The sequence below is a fragment of the Hyla sarda genome, chromosome 2 (genome assembly GCF_029499605.1).
Source record: "Hyla sarda isolate aHylSar1 chromosome 2, aHylSar1.hap1, whole genome shotgun sequence".
In the NCBI taxonomy this organism is placed as follows: Eukaryota; Metazoa; Chordata; class Amphibia; order Anura; family Hylidae; genus Hyla; species Hyla sarda.
Window position 1 is genome coordinate 336,875,365 of NC_079190.1, and position 18,556 is coordinate 336,893,920.

Consider the following 18,556-nt stretch of genomic DNA (forward strand, 5'->3'; position numbering starts at 1 on the left):
AGTAAATGTACGTTCTGGTGTGTTACGTACATTTAGGTCCTGCGTCGTTAAGGGGTTAAAGTGGACCTTTGGCCATCCCCCCCAAAAAATAAGCTTTTACTGTCTGTAAATGGGTTAGGGGGCCCTGATCACACACCTGTCACAATTTCTTGATACTCCCTTTTGTTCCTGAGATATGTGGGTTTATTTTGTCTGACAATTCAGGAAATAGTATGATTGGTTGGATTGGTGAGTATATCAAGTGATGGGCGGCTCTATACAGTCGAGGGTGTGAATGTTGTACATTGACTAGTATGTATGTCTGATAATCCCCCCCAATCATATGATAGTCACTACCATTATTAAAATTAAGCTCACACCCAGCTTACTGCTTCCCTGAATGGTATTTTAAACCCACATATCTTGGGAATTGGAGAACGTATTAATAAACTGTAAAAAGGTATGTGATCAGGGCACCCTAAGCCATTTTTTTTGACAACGTGTAAGCTCAAGATTGACATCAATGAGAAGGTAGATAAAAAAATAAAAATAGTCATATGACTTGGAGGAACATAATGCAAACATGATATGCTAACTAGGGATGCACCGAAATTTCGGCCGACGAAAATGCCCCTTTCGGCATTTTTGGCTGATGCATTTTTGTGCTGAAAAATTTTGGGGGGCATGGCCTAAATGACACAGGGCGTACAGGGACTTAGCATACCAGAACGTGCCTGTACGCCCTGAGTCCCGCCGCGGCTATAATGCGAGTGCAGGAGCTGCGCTCTCATCACAGCCAGGGACCCGCCGGTAATGGTAGAAATTGTAGGTGGCTGATGTACTGATGACATCATGAGCTGTGCCACGTGAACCGCTTCTGGTAGCCATGGTAACCCAGGCTGACACGGAGGCAGGGAGCTGTCCGCTGCTGAGCTACGGGACCATGAGCTTTGTGGAATCGGGTGGCCGAGGCGATGTCCTTGGGGTCTGAGTGGAGGAGGTCGCAGGGGGCGCGCTGTGACTCCTTGAATTATCCGCCATAGCGGCAGCTGCTCCGTATCATACCCAGCTGCCATCTTCATAAGAGGGAGCCTGGGAATTTATAGTGCAGTGTTTCCCAAACAAAGTGCCTCCAGCTGTGGCAAAACTACAACTCCCAGCATGCCTCGACAGCCTTCGACTGTCGAGGCATGCTGGGAGTTGTAGTTTTGCCACAGCTGGAGGCACCCTGATTGGGGAAACACTGATAGTGTATGATCGTTCTGGATAGAGTACCCCCCCCCCCCCCCCTAATAACAGTACTATATATGGCTTATACTGTTATGGGGGTACCTTATCACTGTTATAAGCCATATACTGTTATGGGGGTACTTTATCACTGTTATAAGCCATAAAACTGTTATAAAGTACCCCCATAACAGTATATGTGATGGAGTAATGGCGTAAACATTAAAAAAAATATGGATTTTTATCAGAAAAAAATTATTAGAAATAAAAAATTAATCAGTACTACAATGGTACCAATAAAAACTACAGCTCACGGTGCAAAATATAAGCCCTCATACATCCCTGTATATGAAAAACTAAACAAATTATATAAAAACTATATTAAAAAAAAAAACTGGGAGGGGCAATGCGGTTTCGGTTTTCAGCCAAGCACAGCCTACATTTTCGGTTTCGGCCAAAAATTTCCCTTTTGGTGCATCACTAGTGTTAACACAGGGTAATGCTCTGCAGCTAAAGGCCTCTGTAGTTTGTCAGTTTAAGTGCACAAGACCCTATGGCTTCTAGCGCTTTGTCTAGGCTGGATACCATTGTAACGAATGCTGACATGTGAGAAGTTTGTATGGCATCTTTAGGATATGTTCACATTAAGTAACTGTAGTCAAATTCCACATGGATTGCACCTTGAAATCCATATGGTTTAGAAACTCCAATGTTTTTAATGGGAAATCTGCTCTCATGTGCCTACATGGGAGGGAGACTTGTAGTCTTCTTGTTGCCCATAGCAACCAGACGAATATGAGAAATGAAAGATGAGCTCAGATTGGTAGATTTAGGCAACCAAGAAAATCCTTTTTGTCAGCTTAACCCCTTAAGGGCACAGGATTTAAATGTATGTCCTGGTACTTAGCGCACCAGGACGCACATTTACGTCCTGTACATTAGGCTTGTCTCGGTATGGTGCTCACATCATGCACGGCAGGTCTCGGCTGCTATCAGCAGCCAGGGACTCACCGGTAATGGTGGACATCGGCGATCACGCTGATGTCCGCCATTAACCCCTCAGATGCTGCGGTAGTGGGGGCGTTTGAGTGGATGATCAGATCACCCGCGGCACACTGACATCAAACAGACCAGAGAAGATTGCTGATAAATAATACTGATGAGTGCTATGCATATGCATAGCACTGTTCAGTATCTGCTATCTAAGGATTGTTGTAAATAGCTCCCTGTGGGGATATAAAAAGTGTAAAAAATTAAAATTAAAAAATCCCTCCACCCATTGAAGCAGACAGGCTCCCTGTAATTAGCTGACTAGTGAGTCAGGTCTCGGCCTCATTGCAACCTGGGAAAAATCAGAGACAACAGTCTTTTTGTATGCTGGTAAAAATAAATATTGGGGTGAAAATCACAGAAGAATTGTGAGAAAACCGTCACACACATGTACAGACACTATATTATGAACTAGAAAAAAAGAGTGGTAGAGAGGCTCCTATTGACCTGAGACTCGAGCTGCCCAAATAACACCTATACCCACTGTGCCAAAAAAAATGTGAAGTATAATACAGAAATTGGGGATCAGAGTCGTGAATATTAGGATAACGTATGTTTATTTCAGTATATAATGTATAAAGTTAGTATACTAATCATCACAGGGCCCTTGTGAATCAGCAGAAACACAAAATGGTTGTTCAATGGTTAATACAATAAAATTATAATGGCAAATAAAAAGGGTTATTACAATAAAATATGGCTTTTAAAACGCACAAAATGAATCCTTTAAGTGTCCACACATCTATAGGAATGAAAACAATGGTTTAGCGATTTGTAAAAATGCAGTGATTTCTCTGATAGTCTCGGTTCGCTATTTCCACAATTATTTTGTATCCAGTTAGAATAAATAGTAAACGTCTTGAATAAAGAATGCAGCGATTTGTGCAAAGTTAGTTAGTGGCAATTGTATCAATTGACTTTAGAATGTAACAAATCTGGATCCTCTATGCAGAGGGCTCGCTGTTGGAGACACAGCCGTCTCCCAATTGTGCAGCGGCAGTGTTAAAGGAGATGTCTGGTGCTCACTTTTCTTATTGTATCTGTTCCGGGCTGCAAAATAAAAGAAAACAAACTTTCTCTTACCTGCCTACGCTCCCCCAGGGCTCCGGTACAGGTGTTCGGTCCCCGGTGTGTATTCTTCTTACTTCCTGTTAGCCCGGCACGTCACACGGAGCTTCAGCCTATCACTGGCTGAGGCGGGACATCGCTGCGGCCGGTGATAGGCTGAAGCTCCGTGTGACGTGCCGGGCTAACAGGAAGTAAGAAGAATACACACCGGGGACCGAACACCTGTACCGGGGGAGCGTAGGCAGGTAAGAGAAAGTTTGTTTTCTTTTATTTTGCAGCCCGGAACAGATACAATAAGAAAAGTGAGCACCGGACATGTCCTTTAACACTGCCGTTGCACAATTGGGAGACGGCTGTGTCTCCAACAGCGAGCCCTCTGCATAGGGGATCCAGATTTGTTACAATTGCCACTAACTAACTTTGCACAAATCGCTGCATTCTTTATTCAAGACATTTACTATTTATTCTAACTGGATACAAAATAATTTTGGAAATAGCGAACCAAGACTATCGGAGAAATCACTACATTTTTACAAATCGCTAAACCATTGGTTTCATTCCAATAGATGTGTGGACACTTATTTAAAGGATTCATTTTGTGTTTTAAAAGCCATATTTTTTTGTAATAACCCTTTTTATTTGCCATTATTCTAATTTCATTGTTTTAACCATTGAACAACCATTTTGTGTTTCTGTTGATTCACAAGGGCCCTGTGGTGATTCACAGTTCACAAGTATACTAACTTTATACAGTATATACTGAAATAAACATACGTTATCCTAATATTCACGACTCTGAGCCCCAATTTCTGTATTCTATATTATGAACTACACTAACTTTGCAGCCCCTGTAGCATAGTTAATTAAAAAAAATTCCTGGAATACCCCTTTTAAAGTCCCATGCAAATCAATGGGAAATGTATGTTCCTACATAACTTCTGTACAGCTGGAGATATTTCAATAATACCTGGTCAGGGGTGTGAAATATTTAAAAAAAGCTACTTGTCCAAGGGACTAAAACAGAGCAGAATCTACTTGTCCCTCATAAAAATCCACCTGTCCTGGTACAAAATAATTTTAACCCAAATAGTACGTAAATAAGGTATTTTATCAATAAAAACTTGATAGGCAGACCAGTATGTCACCCCATTAGGTGTATAGGGTCCCTGATAAGTAAATCCACCCCATTAATGGAATACTGCAGGGCAAAATAACTTATCCTGACCGCTGTGAAACCCCTTCCCCCCCGATCCTTTGTAAGGGGCCCCGGCAGGAATGGGGGCTTGTCCGCATGACGTAGCCCCCCATGTATCCCATAGATACAGGAAGGGGGCATTTCAGCAGCCGTGTCATGTAGGGACGGAACATTCCCTTCATGCCGTCTGCTGGGGCCTCATACAAAAGATGGGGGGGGGGGGGGGGGGTTGTCCCAGCGGTTAGACCCCTGCGATCTATCACTTATGGGATAAGTTATTTTGCACTACAGTATTCCTTTAAGTAGGTAGCCCCCCTTCAGGTAGGTATGTCCCTTTTATCAGGTAGGGATCAAGTAGGGCCCCCTGCGCCACTATGTTACCCCCCCCCCCCCCCCCCGATGCTCCCTGCGTCATTATGTACCCCCTCTGATACTCCCTGCATCATTATATTCTCCCCCCCCCTCTGGAGCTCCCTGCGCCATTATATTCCGCCCCCTGATGCTCCCTGCGTCATTATATTCCGCCCCCCCCATGCTCCCTGCACCAATATATTTCCCCCTGATGCTCCCTGCGCCATTATATTCCCCCCCCTGATGCTCCATGCGTCATTATATACCCACCAATGCTCCCTGCGCCATTATATTCCCCCCCCTCTGATGCCCCCTACGCCAATATATTCCCGCCCTCTGATGCTCCATGCGTCATTATATACCCACCAATGCTCCCTGCGCCATTATATTCCCCCCCTCTGATGCCCCCTACGCCAATATATTCCCCCCTTCTGATGCCCCCTGCGCCAATATATTCCCCCCCCCTTTCTGATGCCCCTGCGCCATTATATTCCCCCCCCCTCTGATGCCCCCTGCGCCATTATATTCCCCCCTGATGCCCCCTGCGCCATTATATTCCCCCCCTCTGATGCCCCCTGTGCCATTATATTGCCCCCCCACCTGATGCCCCCTGCGCCATTATATTACCCTCCTCTGATGCCCCCTGCACCATTATATTACCCTCCTCTGATGCCCCCTGCGCCATTATATTACCCCCCTCTGATGCCCCCTGCGCCAATATATTCCCCCCTCTGATGCCCCCTGCGCCATTATATTACCCCCCTCTGATGCCCCCTGCGCCAATATATTCCCCCCTCTGATGCCCCCTGCGCCATTATATTCCCCCCCTCTGATGCTCCCTGTGTCATTATATCCCCCCGAGCCATTATATTCCCCCCCTCTGATGCCCCCTGCGCCGTTATATTCCCCCCCTCTGATGCCCCCTGCGCCATTATATTCCCCCCCTCTGATGCCCCCTGCGCCATTATATTGCCCCCCACCTGATGCCCCCTGCGCCATTATATTACCCTACTCTGATGCCCCCTGCGCCATTATATTACCCCCCTCTGATGCCCCCCTGCGCCATTATATTACCCTACTCTGATGCCCCCTGCGCCATTATATTACCCCCCTCTGATGCCCCCTGCGCCATTATATTACCCCCCTCTGATGCCCCCTGCGCCGTTATATTCCCCCCCTCTGATGCCCCCTGCGCCATTATATTCCCCCCTCTGATGCCCCCTGCGCCATTATATTGCCCCCCACCTGATGCCCCCTGCGCCATTATATTACCCCCCTCTGATGCCCCCTGCGCCAATATATTCCCCCCCCTCTGATGCCCCCTGCGCCATTATATTACTCCCCTCTGATGCCCCCTGCACCATTATATTCCCCCCCCCTCTGATGCTCCCTGTGTCATTATATCCCCCTCCCGAGCCATTATATTCCCCTGCGCCAATATATCCCCCCCACCTCTGATGCTCTCTGCGCCATTATATTCCCCCCCCCCCTCCTGATGCCCCCTGCGCCATTATATTACCCCCCTCTGACCCCCCCTGCGCTATTATTATTTACTAAACCTTACCTCCTCTCCGATCCCCTGCTACCTGTCCGCCCCCATGTTCACTCCGGCAGGCTCAGGGGCTCGGCGGCCACTCTTGTTACTGGACCACATCCTCGGTCCGGAGGGAGGGGCACGCGGTGAGTGACGTCGTCGCATGTGCCTACCCCGGGACGCTGTCGTCCTGTGCGGCTCGCTATAGGCTGTAGCGCACAGCTGCAGTTTATAGGAGTTTAGTTACAGGGCAAAACTGATTGCCCCGTTATATGTGAATTCTTTAGACATTTAGCCCTGCTTGCCCGAAGCAGGGCTAAATGCCTGAAGAATTCACCTGCCTGGCGCCCAGAACTGCATGTCCCGGGCGTCGGGCAATACAATTCCCACATCACTGCTGGTACACACATTACTTATATGTCAAATAAAAAGATATGATAGTTAAATTAACCCTTACCTACACCCTTACATAAAAGATGTGCTTTTGTGTCAAGTCCCATGAGAGTATGGGACTTCCAGTACCTTAATCCACAAGCTCCGCTCTGCATCTCCTGGTGAATGTGTCAATCCGGCTTGCAAGTCACACCCCATCTCACAAAGAGAGGAGGTCTGGATAGGAGGTCGGGATATGGCAACATTATATGGGGATGGGATATGAAGTCAAAAGCTTCCTCCTTTGTTGATTTTCTTCCCCAACAAGGATGAGGAAGGAAAAACCGGGCAACGCTGGGTACTCAGCTAGTAGTAGAAAAGTATCTAATCATGGGTATCATTTAATCATTTTGACTCACAGAAAACATTTTTACTGTACAGTGTACAGCATTAAAATGAAACCTTCCAAAATTAGCAAAATTGCGGATTTCTTTTCAGTATCCCCACACAAATAATATTTTTTTGGTTGCGCTGTACATTTTATGGTAAAATAAATGATGTCATTAAAAAGGTCAATTGGTCATGCAAAAAAAGCCCTCATATAGGTCTGTGGATGGGAATATAAAAGAGTTATGATTTTTAAGAAGGAAAAAAAACAAAAATGCAAAAATAAAATTGGCTGTGTCCTTAAGGGGTTGAAAAATTTCAGATTTTTAACCCCTTAACGACGACAAACGTTAATTTACGTCATGGTGCGGTGGTACTTAACACACCATGAAGTGCATTTACAATCCGCCATTACCGTGAGCAACGGTTCGGTGCTCGTGTCATGCCCGGCAGGTCCCACCTGCTATCGACAGCCAGGGACCCGTTAGTAATGGTGGACATCCACGATGGCACTGAAGTCCGTCATTAACCCCTCAGATGCCGTGATCAATACAGATCAAGCCAAGTGCCTAAAAGTAAATAAAAAGTAAAATGTTTTACAAAGTTGTAAGGAGTTTTCTGGACTTTATTTTGGCTTTAAAGGAGATCTGCGGTGTATAACATTTATGCCCTTACCGCAGGGTAAGCGCCTGATCGCGGGGGGTTGGGTGTCCGAATGCTGCGATCTCCTGCACGGGGTCCAGGCATTGCCGCATTGCCCTATGGGAGAGGCGGGGATGCACAAATGCTGTATCTCCGTCTCTTCCATAGAGATACATGGAGGGGATAAGTGTAATACACCGCAGATCTCCTTTAAAATGATAAACTGTCCATTATAATAACTAGAGATGAGCGAACTTACAGTAAATTCGATTCGTCATGTACTTCTCGGCTCGGCAGTTGATGACTTATCCTGCGTAAATTAGTTCAGCCTTCAGGTGCTCCGGTGGGCTGGAAAAGGTGGATACATTCCTAGGAAAGAGTCTCCTAGGACTGTATCCACCTTTTCCAGCCCATTGGAGCACCTGAAAGCTGAACTAATTTACGCAGGAAAAGTCATCAACTGCCGAGCCGAGAAGTTTGTGACCAATCGAATTTACTGTAAGTTCGCTCACCTCTAATAATAACCATTTCTTCTCAGTTTCCAGTGGAATGGGATGATGTTTAATCTATAGCGGTAAAAAAAAATTATGTGACACTGTGAAGTATACTGTAACATATAATTCCTAAAAAAACAAACCTAAAACCATTATGTTCATGTATAATATTTGCATACAATGAGATTATTGTGTTTGTTTATACTTCCCACTAAATATCTATTTATCTATGTCTGACATGGTTCCGGGGGCACATAAACTTGTCTATTATTGGGAATGTGGTTACGGGCAAATTTATCCATGTGAAGTAAAACATTTGTAGTGCCCTATCTGAATACAGCATAGATGAATAACAGAGACCCATATGTGTGTTTTTCCCCAGGGAACTTAGGCAGCGCACTAGCGTGTCAAACAATCACATGACTATTTGGGAAACACCACCACAAACTTGCATAATTGAGAATGGGCATTAAGGGTGCGTTCCCACAGGGCGTATACGCAGCGTATTTGATGCTGCGCAAATTTTACGGCAGCAGCGGGAAATATGCTGCGTATCCCTTGCTCACTATACACACAGGGCTTTCCGGCGGCAGCCCTATGTGTGTAGTGAGTTTTGGAGGCGGGGCCGTGTGCCGGCATGTCTGTGACGCGTGGCCCCGCCTCCAAAACTCACTGCACACATGGGGCTGCCGGCGGAAATCCCTGTGTGTCTAGAGAGCGAGGAATACGCAGTGTATTTCCCGCTGCTGCCATAAATTTTGTGCAGCATCAAATACGCTGCGTATACGCCCTGTGGGAACGCACCCTTAAGGAGTACTCCGGTGGAAAACTTTTTTTTTTTTTTAAATCAACTGATGCCAGAAAGTTAAACAGATTTGTAAATGACTTCAATTAAAGAATCTTAATCCTTCCAGTATTTATTAGCTGCTGAATACTACAGAGGAAATTCTTTTCTTTTGGGATTTCTTTTGTCATGACCACAGTGCTCTCTGCTGACACCTCTGTCCATTTTAGGAACTGTCCAGAGCAGCATATGCTTACTATGGAGATTTTCCTGACATTTCTGGACAGTTCCTGACATGGACAGAGGTGTCAGCAGAGAGCACTGTGGTCAGACAGAAAAGAAATCCAAAAAGAAAAGAACTGTAGTATACAGCCGCTAATAAGTAATGGAAGGAGGTAAGATTTTTTCATAGAAGTAATTTACAAATTTGTTTAACTTTCTGGCACCAGTTGATTGAAAAAAAAAAAAAAAAAAAAAAAAAAGTTTTCCACCGGAGTACCCCTTTTAAGGAGCATAAAGGCAAATGCAGTAAATTCTGTTCACAATTTCAAAGTGTAAATTCTAAGACTGCAGCAGTATGCCATTGTGGGATTCTTCTGCTCAGCGCACACTACGTGGATGAACTTCTGATGTGGATGAACATGTTCATTCTTTATGAGAAACCAACTCTGAAAAGACCATTAGTCAACACAATTTTTATTTCTAACACTTAGTTCCACAGTAAAATTCTGCACAAAAGAAGTGCCAATTCCAGGTGGCGGCAATCCACTGAGGGGAAATTCCATGCAAAATTTCCTACATTCCTATATATTCTGAAATTATTCACCATATGAATTTAAAGGTTTTAAATTCTGACTGGTTTTCTGTGTGTTTAACAGGGTTATCCCACAAAGACAGGTTAATTCCTATGTACAGGGTAGGTGATAATTGTCAATCATTGGGGCTCCAGACTGATGCCCATCTATCATGAGATTGGGTATCCTGGGTGCCCATGTTTCTACTGAACAGCTGTACATGGCTACCATGTCCCATAGAGTTTTAGTGCTTGACCACGGCTCTAGGGCCACTCAGGACCCCCATTCTCACCGATTACACACATCACCTTTCATGTGAATTGGTCTTAAGTATTCATTGTGGGAAAAACTTATTTAACTTTTGTAAGACCCTGAAAAATGTGGTGAAAAGCACAAAGTTCTGTTTGTGGAACTGTTTGTGGAAGTTCTATTTGTGTTGTGCAAGTTTTCCAGACATTCTCTTGGGGCTACTCACATCACATTTTAGCTATGCCCCGCTGTTATTCCTTGGGATACCATCAAAAAGGTTTCAATATATACTGCGGCATAAAGCTTAAAGGAGTAGTGCAGTGAAAGATGACTTATCCCCAATCCAAAAGCTAAGGAATAAGTTATAGATCGTGGGGGTCTGGCCGCTGGGACCCCCCCTCCCAACCAATCTCCTGAACAGGATCCCATCAGTCTGCCGAAAGCAGCAGTTCCGACTCCACAGGAAGCCGCAGCTGACATGCCCCCTCCATGTATCTCTATAGCGTGTCCCCTTCCAGCAGACTGCCGGGGTCCTGTTTAGGAGATCGCGGAGGTCCCAGCGTTTATGCCCCAGTGATCTAGAAATGATCCCCTAATTATCCCCTTTGTATAGGGGATAAGTTATCTTTTACCACATTTCTCCTTTAAAGAGGTACTTCACTAGCCAACTTTCTGGCTGTGCTCGCACTGCGGGGGTCGGCCATGACCCCTCATGATGGCAGTCCACACCCCCTTAATGTAAGTCTATGGGAGGGGGCGTGGCATAGACTTGCATTGAGTGGGCATGGCCATGGCTGACCCCCGCAGCATGAGCACACAGCGTTCGGAACTAAATTTTCCAAACGCAGCCGGAAGGCTGGCCAGTGGAGTACCCCTTTTAAACACGATGTGAGCAGACCCTTTCTGCTGGTTTTTGAGTCATTGATAAATCTGTCCCTTAAAGCGGTGAGTGGACCTTTTCACCTATCATGTCTACTCAGCTATGTTTTAGTTAATGAGTGAATATTTTTTCCCTTTTGTTATGGTCTGTGAAGTGTACTTCCTGTCTTGTTTCTGGTTTCTAGATTATCAGTGTATGAGAGCGATACTGTGGAAACTTTGCATACCAGGAAGCTTGAAGACATACTTAATTTTCTTTCTGTCAATGTTATCTTTTATGTTTGAAATTACCTGAAAACTTAGTACTGAATACAAACCAATTGGAAAACAACCAAATAACTGAACAAATCCAAACGTTATAAACTTTAATAGAAAACAACCAAACAAGTTAGATGTCACCAGCATACTTCCAGATATTGTACCGTTTCTTGTCCAGCCTTGTCTTGTGTGTGTGTATATATATATATATATATATGTATATATATATATATTTTTACACCGCAGGCAGGAGCTTGAAAACTGTAGTGTAGCAGTCCGTCTATTGTGCTCAAACACAACATCTGGGAAGTAACTTAGCTGTATTTTCTTTCCAGTGCTTTGCTATGGACAGCGCCATTACTCTGTGGCAGTTTCTGCTCCAGCTTCTACAGGAACCTGGAAACAATGATTTGATTAGGTGGACGTCAGATGATGGGGAGTTTAAGCTCCTGAGGGCTGAAGAAGTGGCCAAGTTATGGGGGGAACGCAAGAATAAGCCGAGCATGAACTATGACAAGCTAAGCAGAGCTCTCCGCTATTACTATGTGAAGGTAAAGAATCTCTTTTGCAGGCTCCTAGAGACATAAGCATGCCACTTGATACTGTATTACTGAGGTCTCTTTTAATTATCACCTTATCTTAAAATAAAAGCTGATATGTGTCAAAGGGAACTTCATCAAGTTTAGTGCTGCCTAAACCTTGGGCAGCATAAAAAACCACTGACGGGCTTCCTTATTACAATGGCGTATGATTCACTCTGTGGAAATTCTGCGGCATTTTAGAGGAATACCAGTTGTAATGCCATCTGGGAACAAAGCTCCAAGTCAATAGTGCACACCCCAGCTGCAACTCCTCACCCCACTGCTTCCCCAGGGCACCAGTGACCCAGAGCCCTGTTTACAACTGGCTCTATAACTGGAATTCTGAGGCATTTCAGAGTGAATGGTACACCTTTGTAATAGGGGGGCATGTATGTGTTTGATACTGCTTGCGGTTCTTAAAGGGGAACTCCGTTAAAAAAACAAGTGAAAAACATTTTTTTTTCTAATCAACTGGTGCCAGAAAGTTATACAGATTTGTAAATTACTTCTATTTAAAAATCTTAATCCTTCCAGTACTTATCAGCTGCTGTATACTACAAAGAAAGTTGAGTAGTTCTTTCCAGTCTGACCACAGTGCTCTCTACTGACACCTCTGTCTTTGCCAGAAACTGTCCAGAGTAGACGCAAATCCCCATAGCAAATCCTATAGTCTCCTGCTCAGGACAGATCTTGACACGGACAGAGTTGTCAGCACTGTGGTCGGACTGGAAAGAACTACTCAACTTTCTCTGTAGTATACAGCAGCTAATAAGTACTGGAAAGATATAGATTTTTAAATAAAAGTAATTTACAAATCTGTTTAAAGGGTTATTCCGGCCTTAGACATCTTATCCCATATCCAAAGTATAGGGGATAAGATGTCTGATCGAGGGGTCACGCCTCTGGGATCCCTGCGATCTCAGTGTAGCTCCTGGATTTCTGTGCCGGGTGCTGCTCCTGAGACGGAGACGTCACGCCACGCCCCCTCTATTCATGTCTATGACTGGGCATGACAGCCATCACGCCCCCTGTCAAAGACATCAATGGAGGGGGTGTGGCGTGACATCATGTCCCTGTCTCGGGAGCAGGGCACAGAATGCTGGGAGCTGCCCCAAAATTGTGGGGGTCCTAGCGGCAGGGCGCCTGTGATCAGACATCTTATCCCCTATCCTTTGTTTAGGGTATAAAATATCTAAGGCTGGAATACTCTAACTTTCTAGCACCAGTTGATTGAATTTGTCTTTTTCCACTGGAGTTCCCCTTTAATGACAGGTTCCCTTGAAAAAGCAATGGCTTATCTCATCCTCTATATCAGTAATAAAAATGTTTATGTTAAACAAAAGCAGTCCCAGTACTGAACCTCGGGGTACACCATTAATAACTGGGGACCAATCAGGAAGGGGATAAGTTTCAGATCGGGGGGGGGGGGGGGGTTACAAAATATAAAATATGGTACAAAAATAACTGAACTGCAAGTAGTTTTGTTCCAATATGTTTTTATTTGCTGTAGAGCTTGTTTGTCTTCTATAATAATCAGTTTCGTAGGTTTGGAGTAAAGGTCAGTTGTGGTAAATTGAAAGGGAAAATAGATGACAAAAGCACGTCACATCAGTTACCACCTTGACTTCAATATAAATACGGTTAGGGATGCTTTAGCAGCAAAACTGAATGCGATAGTTTTTATTTTATGTTTTTAGTGTCACATCTCACAAGGACATCTCTCTTTTCTTCCTCTTTTCTCCAGAACATCATCAAAAAAGTAAATGGACAGAAGTTTGTTTACAAGTTTGTCTCGTACCCTGACATCCTGACCATGGATCCGGCAGTGTTGAATAAAGCAGAAGGAGACACAGATGGGAGTTTTGCCAATCCTGTCAGCACCTGCATTATCCGTGACAAAGAGAACTGTAACAAGGAGCGACTTTTGTGTCCTTCTGCCAAATCCTCAGGACGCAATGATTATATTCATTCTGGTCTGTACACATCATTTACCCTCAATTCCTTGAATTCAGCTGGTGTAAAGCTTTTTAAAACTGCAAATGTGGAATATACAGTTGAGAAGAAATTTGCTCCAGAGCCTTTTCCATCAGTCATTAGGTTTGTGACCACACCAGCTAAAAACCCTGAGCCTGCCTCCATTGTGTCTTCAGCTCCACCTCAACCTCCAGAGCTCCATGAGAAGCCTGCAGAGCCTCCACCAGGTGGAACACTTGGTACTTCTCTCACAAGCACATCCATCTCACCCATTCCAGAACATTCTCCAGCTTTATCTCCCAATTTGACTAATCAGGATATAGCTGACGAAACAGATTTGGGATCGCCGGAGCCTCTAAATTTTCCAAATGACATGGAAATGGAGATAGAGGAGATAGAAACAGAAGGAAAGCCTGATCAAGAACCCGAAACAGAGTCTGAGCCAGAACCCTATGTACTGGACAATAAGAGTTCCAAGTCAAAAAAGCCCAAAGAGCTTGAGTTGACTCCCACAGTGGTTATCACAAGTAGTGATTCCGGCACTCTCGGTATCCTCAGCCCTTCATTGCCCACAGCATCTCTCACGCCAGCATTTTTCTCACAGGTAAAATCACTGGTTGTTTCACTTTACTTTACAGTTGAGTATACAATTCAATACTATGCCAAGTCAGACTTTTTAAATTGAATTATAATTACTTACCTTTTTTCTTGTTTATAATGAAAATCAAAGAATTTTTACCATTTTTTTCCAGAAATAGTACCTGGTGCATAGTTCAGTGACATAGCAGGTCCCTTTTGTAACACGTGTTATTGTGCCTGTGAACAAGATGGTTTCTCCAGAAAAAAGATGTGTTCAGGAATAATCTCTGTATATTTTGCGATAGCTTTTTTTTATCATTTGGAGATAGGGTGTCATTGTTTTTTTCCACAATATTTTGTAAAGCCTTTACTTCACACACAGCCTTTTGATATTCAGCTCCTCTGGAGAGAGCAAAAGTCCTGATGTCACATTTGGGTCACGGTGAACCTTACATGTATGCCAGGGAATCTTATTATCCGCAATTTCCTCAATCTATTTTCTTGTGTAATACTTTTTATAGCTCTGATTGCTTTCCTTGGGTCTTTTTAATCGCTTAACGACCACGTACGTAAATGTACGTCCTGGTTTGTCGGGACTTCGCGCACCAGGACGTACATTTATGTCCTGTGTATGACCACGAGCATCGGAACGGTGCTCTCGTCATACATGGCAGGTTCCAGCTGCTAGCAGCAGCCGGGGACCCGCCGGTAATGGCCAACATCCGCGATCGCACAGATGTCCACCATTAACCCCTCAGATGCCGTGATCAATACAGATCACGGCTTCTGCGACAGTGCGCTACTTTGAATGGATGATCGGATCGCCCGCAGCGCTGCCGTGGCGATCCGATTATCCAGCATGTCTCCCCGGGTCTTCTGCTCTGGTCTGCGATCGATCAGAGCAGAAGATCGCCGATAATACTGAGCAGTGCATAGCACTGAACAGTATTAGCAATCAAATGATTGCTATAGGTAGTCCTCTATGGGGACATATAAAGTGTAAAAAAGTTGAAAAATGTAAAAATAAAAAGCAAAAAAAAGTGAAAAATCCCCTCCCCCAATTAAAATTAAAATTGTCAGTTTTTCCCATTTTACCCCCAAAAAGCGTAAAATTATTTTTTAAATAAACATATTTGGTATCTCTGCATGCGTAAATGTCCGAACTATCAAAATATAATGTTAATGATCCCATACGGGGAATGGCGTAAACGTAAAAAATTCCAAAAAAAGTACAGATGACGGCGTAAAAAAAATGAGCCCTCATACCGTCCTATATATGGAAAAATTAAAAAGTTATATGTGGTCAAAATTGGGCGATTTTAGATTACTGATTTTGTACAAAAAGTTTTAGATTTTTTTTTTTTAAGCGGTACAAAAATATAAAAGTATCTAGCAATGGGTATCATTTTAATCGTATTGACCCACAGAATAAAGAACACGTCATTTTTACCGTGAATTGTACAGTGTGAAAACAAAACCCTCCAAAATGCGCAAAATTGTGTTTTTCATTTAAATTTCCTCCCTTTAAAAAGAAAATTTGGGGTCCGCCATACATTTTATGGTTAAAATGAGAGAATGGATGGAAATATAAAAGTTATGGATTTTAGAAGGTGAGGAGGGAAAAAAAAAACGAAAACGCAAACATTTAATTGGCCTGGTCCTTAAGGTTAAAATACAGTCTGGAATAATGTGAACCAAAGGCCTGGGACACATAAAAGGAGGACTGGGTTCCGGGCGCTTCCCCTCCTAGTAGAGTACTGAATCTTAGGCAGACAGATCCATAGAATAAAAAGGGAGTTTATTCGCAACAATAGTTTCGAGTCTTGTGCCAGACTCTTCTTCAGGCATATGACAAGTGGTTCAAACACATACACTTAAAATACCCGGGACCCAAAATGGTTCCGGGTGAAAGGTCACAATGACATTACTCTTAAATTACAAAATATAACATGCAACATAAAAGGTGATAAAAGCATAAGAATATATACATATATAAAAGTTAAGATTAGATGGAGTTTGGTATAAAATTTATATGTTTGCCCATTTGGCAGCGCTGGAGACTCCCGATCAGCGGAGGTTAATCACGGCATCAGAAAGAGGCTGATGCGTGGCGCTCGCCATAGCGAGTGATGGGGGTGGATAAAATGTAGCGCATAGTAGACAAAAACTTTTGTGAATGAAGAAAATCAAAATGAGGCTGAGTGGTGGGGGTGGATACAATGTAGCGCATAGTAAGCAAAAAGGAGCAAGATGACATAACCTTTGTGAATGAAGGAAATCACAACGAGGCTATTCACCGGGGACCTGCAGGGAAAAGCAGGGCTTGCTGACAATCCACTATTCCATATTAGGAATGTAATCCTGATGCACGGGAACACTCTAAGTATACCGATCTCAGTATAGGGTGTTCCCCTGAAGACAATAGGAGTGTATAAAAAGAAGACATTACCCTGATGGTAGTGAAGGTGTTTATCCAAGGTGCTGTTGTGGGAGTAAGAGCATCTGATCCTGTATGGGCTCCGCTGTATAGGATCATGACTAAAAAAGTCTCAATGAGTAAAAAGGGGGGACTTGAACATGGTGGCAATTGATGAATATTGTCTAACAGCAACCAGTCCCACAGTGCAGGTTATATATATGTAAAATATAATAACCAATTGTCACGCTACAGGGAACCGTATGCACCAGTCCACAGTGGACTAATAAGTGATAGTAAACAGGGCAACTGTCCTTCAAGGAGAAGCCTTGGTGAGCTTGAAGAAGAACAATAACCTGGTGATCCGCCCGGCAGACAAAGGGGGTGGGGTGGTCATCATGAGTGTGGAACATTATGAGGAGGAGTCCCTCCATATATTGTCGGATAAAAACTTTTACAAGCAGATTGGAAAAGATCCATACAAAAGAATCTTAGAAGAATACAATAAACTTATAAACAGTGGCCTCTCAGATGGCATTTTAAATAAACATGAACACAAATTCTTACAGTACAACAATGATAATAAACCTTATTTCTACTTCTTGCCAAAGATCCATAAGTCCATCACCAGACCACCGGGTCGTCCGATAATATCTAACACTAATTGTTTTACCAGTAATTTGTCACATTACATTGATTTATATCTACAAGAACATGTTATATCACTACCTAGTTATCTCCGTGACTCGACCCAGCTCATAGAACAGCTGCTTACCATCAGATGGGACCTGTGACGTCACGTCGTTATACACCAACATTGGCCATGAGATTGGGGTCCAATGTGTGGAAGAATTCTTGGAGAATAATCCTGACATTACTGAATATCATAGGAATTTCATCATTAAAGGCCTTAAGTTCATATTGGAGAATAATTACTTTATATACAACAAACAGGTTTATCATCAATGTAACGGTACGGCTATGGGGTCAAAGGTTGCCCCGACCTATGCCAACCTTTTCATGGGGGCATTCGAGAAAAAATTCATTACGGGATCACCGGAATTTTCTACGCATATACAACTCTTTCGCCACTATATCGACGATCTCTTCTTCCTATGGAAGGGTCCGGAGGAATCTATAGGGGCATTTTTGGCCTACCTAAATTCCAATGATTGGGGGATCAAATTTACTATTGAGTACAGCGAGGACAACATCAATTTTTTGGATTTGAATATTGCACACAAAGGTACTAACTATATTACGTCTACCTACTTTAAGAAGGTAGACGACAATAGTTACCTGGAATACAACAGTGCTCACCAAAAACAATGGCTGAATAATGTGCCATATGGACAGTACAAGAGAATTAGGAAAAACTGTACGGAAGATAACACCTTTGCCACACAAGCAAAGATTTTGTCTAAAAGATTCACAGAGAAGAAGTATCCCAAATCTATTGTTCGTGATGCCTATAATAGAGTAAAGGATCAGACACAAGGAGACTGTATTAAACCAAGAAATACCAAGAATACGAGTGATACACAGAGGCTTAATTTTATCACCACGTTCTGTGATTCCGCAAGTATGATTAAGAAAACTCTAAATAAACATTGGCACATTTTGCAAAATGACGCCACTCTCAGTGCAATTCTTCCTACCAAACCACCCATTACCTATCGAAGGGCACTCACCCTAAAAAATATATTTGCACCAAGTATTATAAAGCAGCACAAATTCATCACT

The 18,556-nt window shown here is 43.5% G+C and overlaps 1 protein-coding gene across 2 annotated transcripts in view; it reads left to right on the top strand.

Moving 5' to 3' along the window:
• Positions 1-18,556, top strand: part of ELK4 (ETS transcription factor ELK4) — a 37,165-nt gene that overhangs the window by 2,958 nt on the left and 15,651 nt on the right. For both annotated transcript variants that reach the window (XM_056558050.1, XM_056558051.1), the window contains exons 2-3: positions 11,599-11,814; positions 13,589-14,422. In XM_056558050.1, coding sequence (XP_056414025.1) covers positions 11,608-11,814; positions 13,589-14,422 — 1,041 coding nt within the window. In that variant the 5' untranslated portion in view covers positions 11,599-11,607. The remainder of the gene's footprint in view (positions 1-11,598; positions 11,815-13,588; positions 14,423-18,556) is intronic.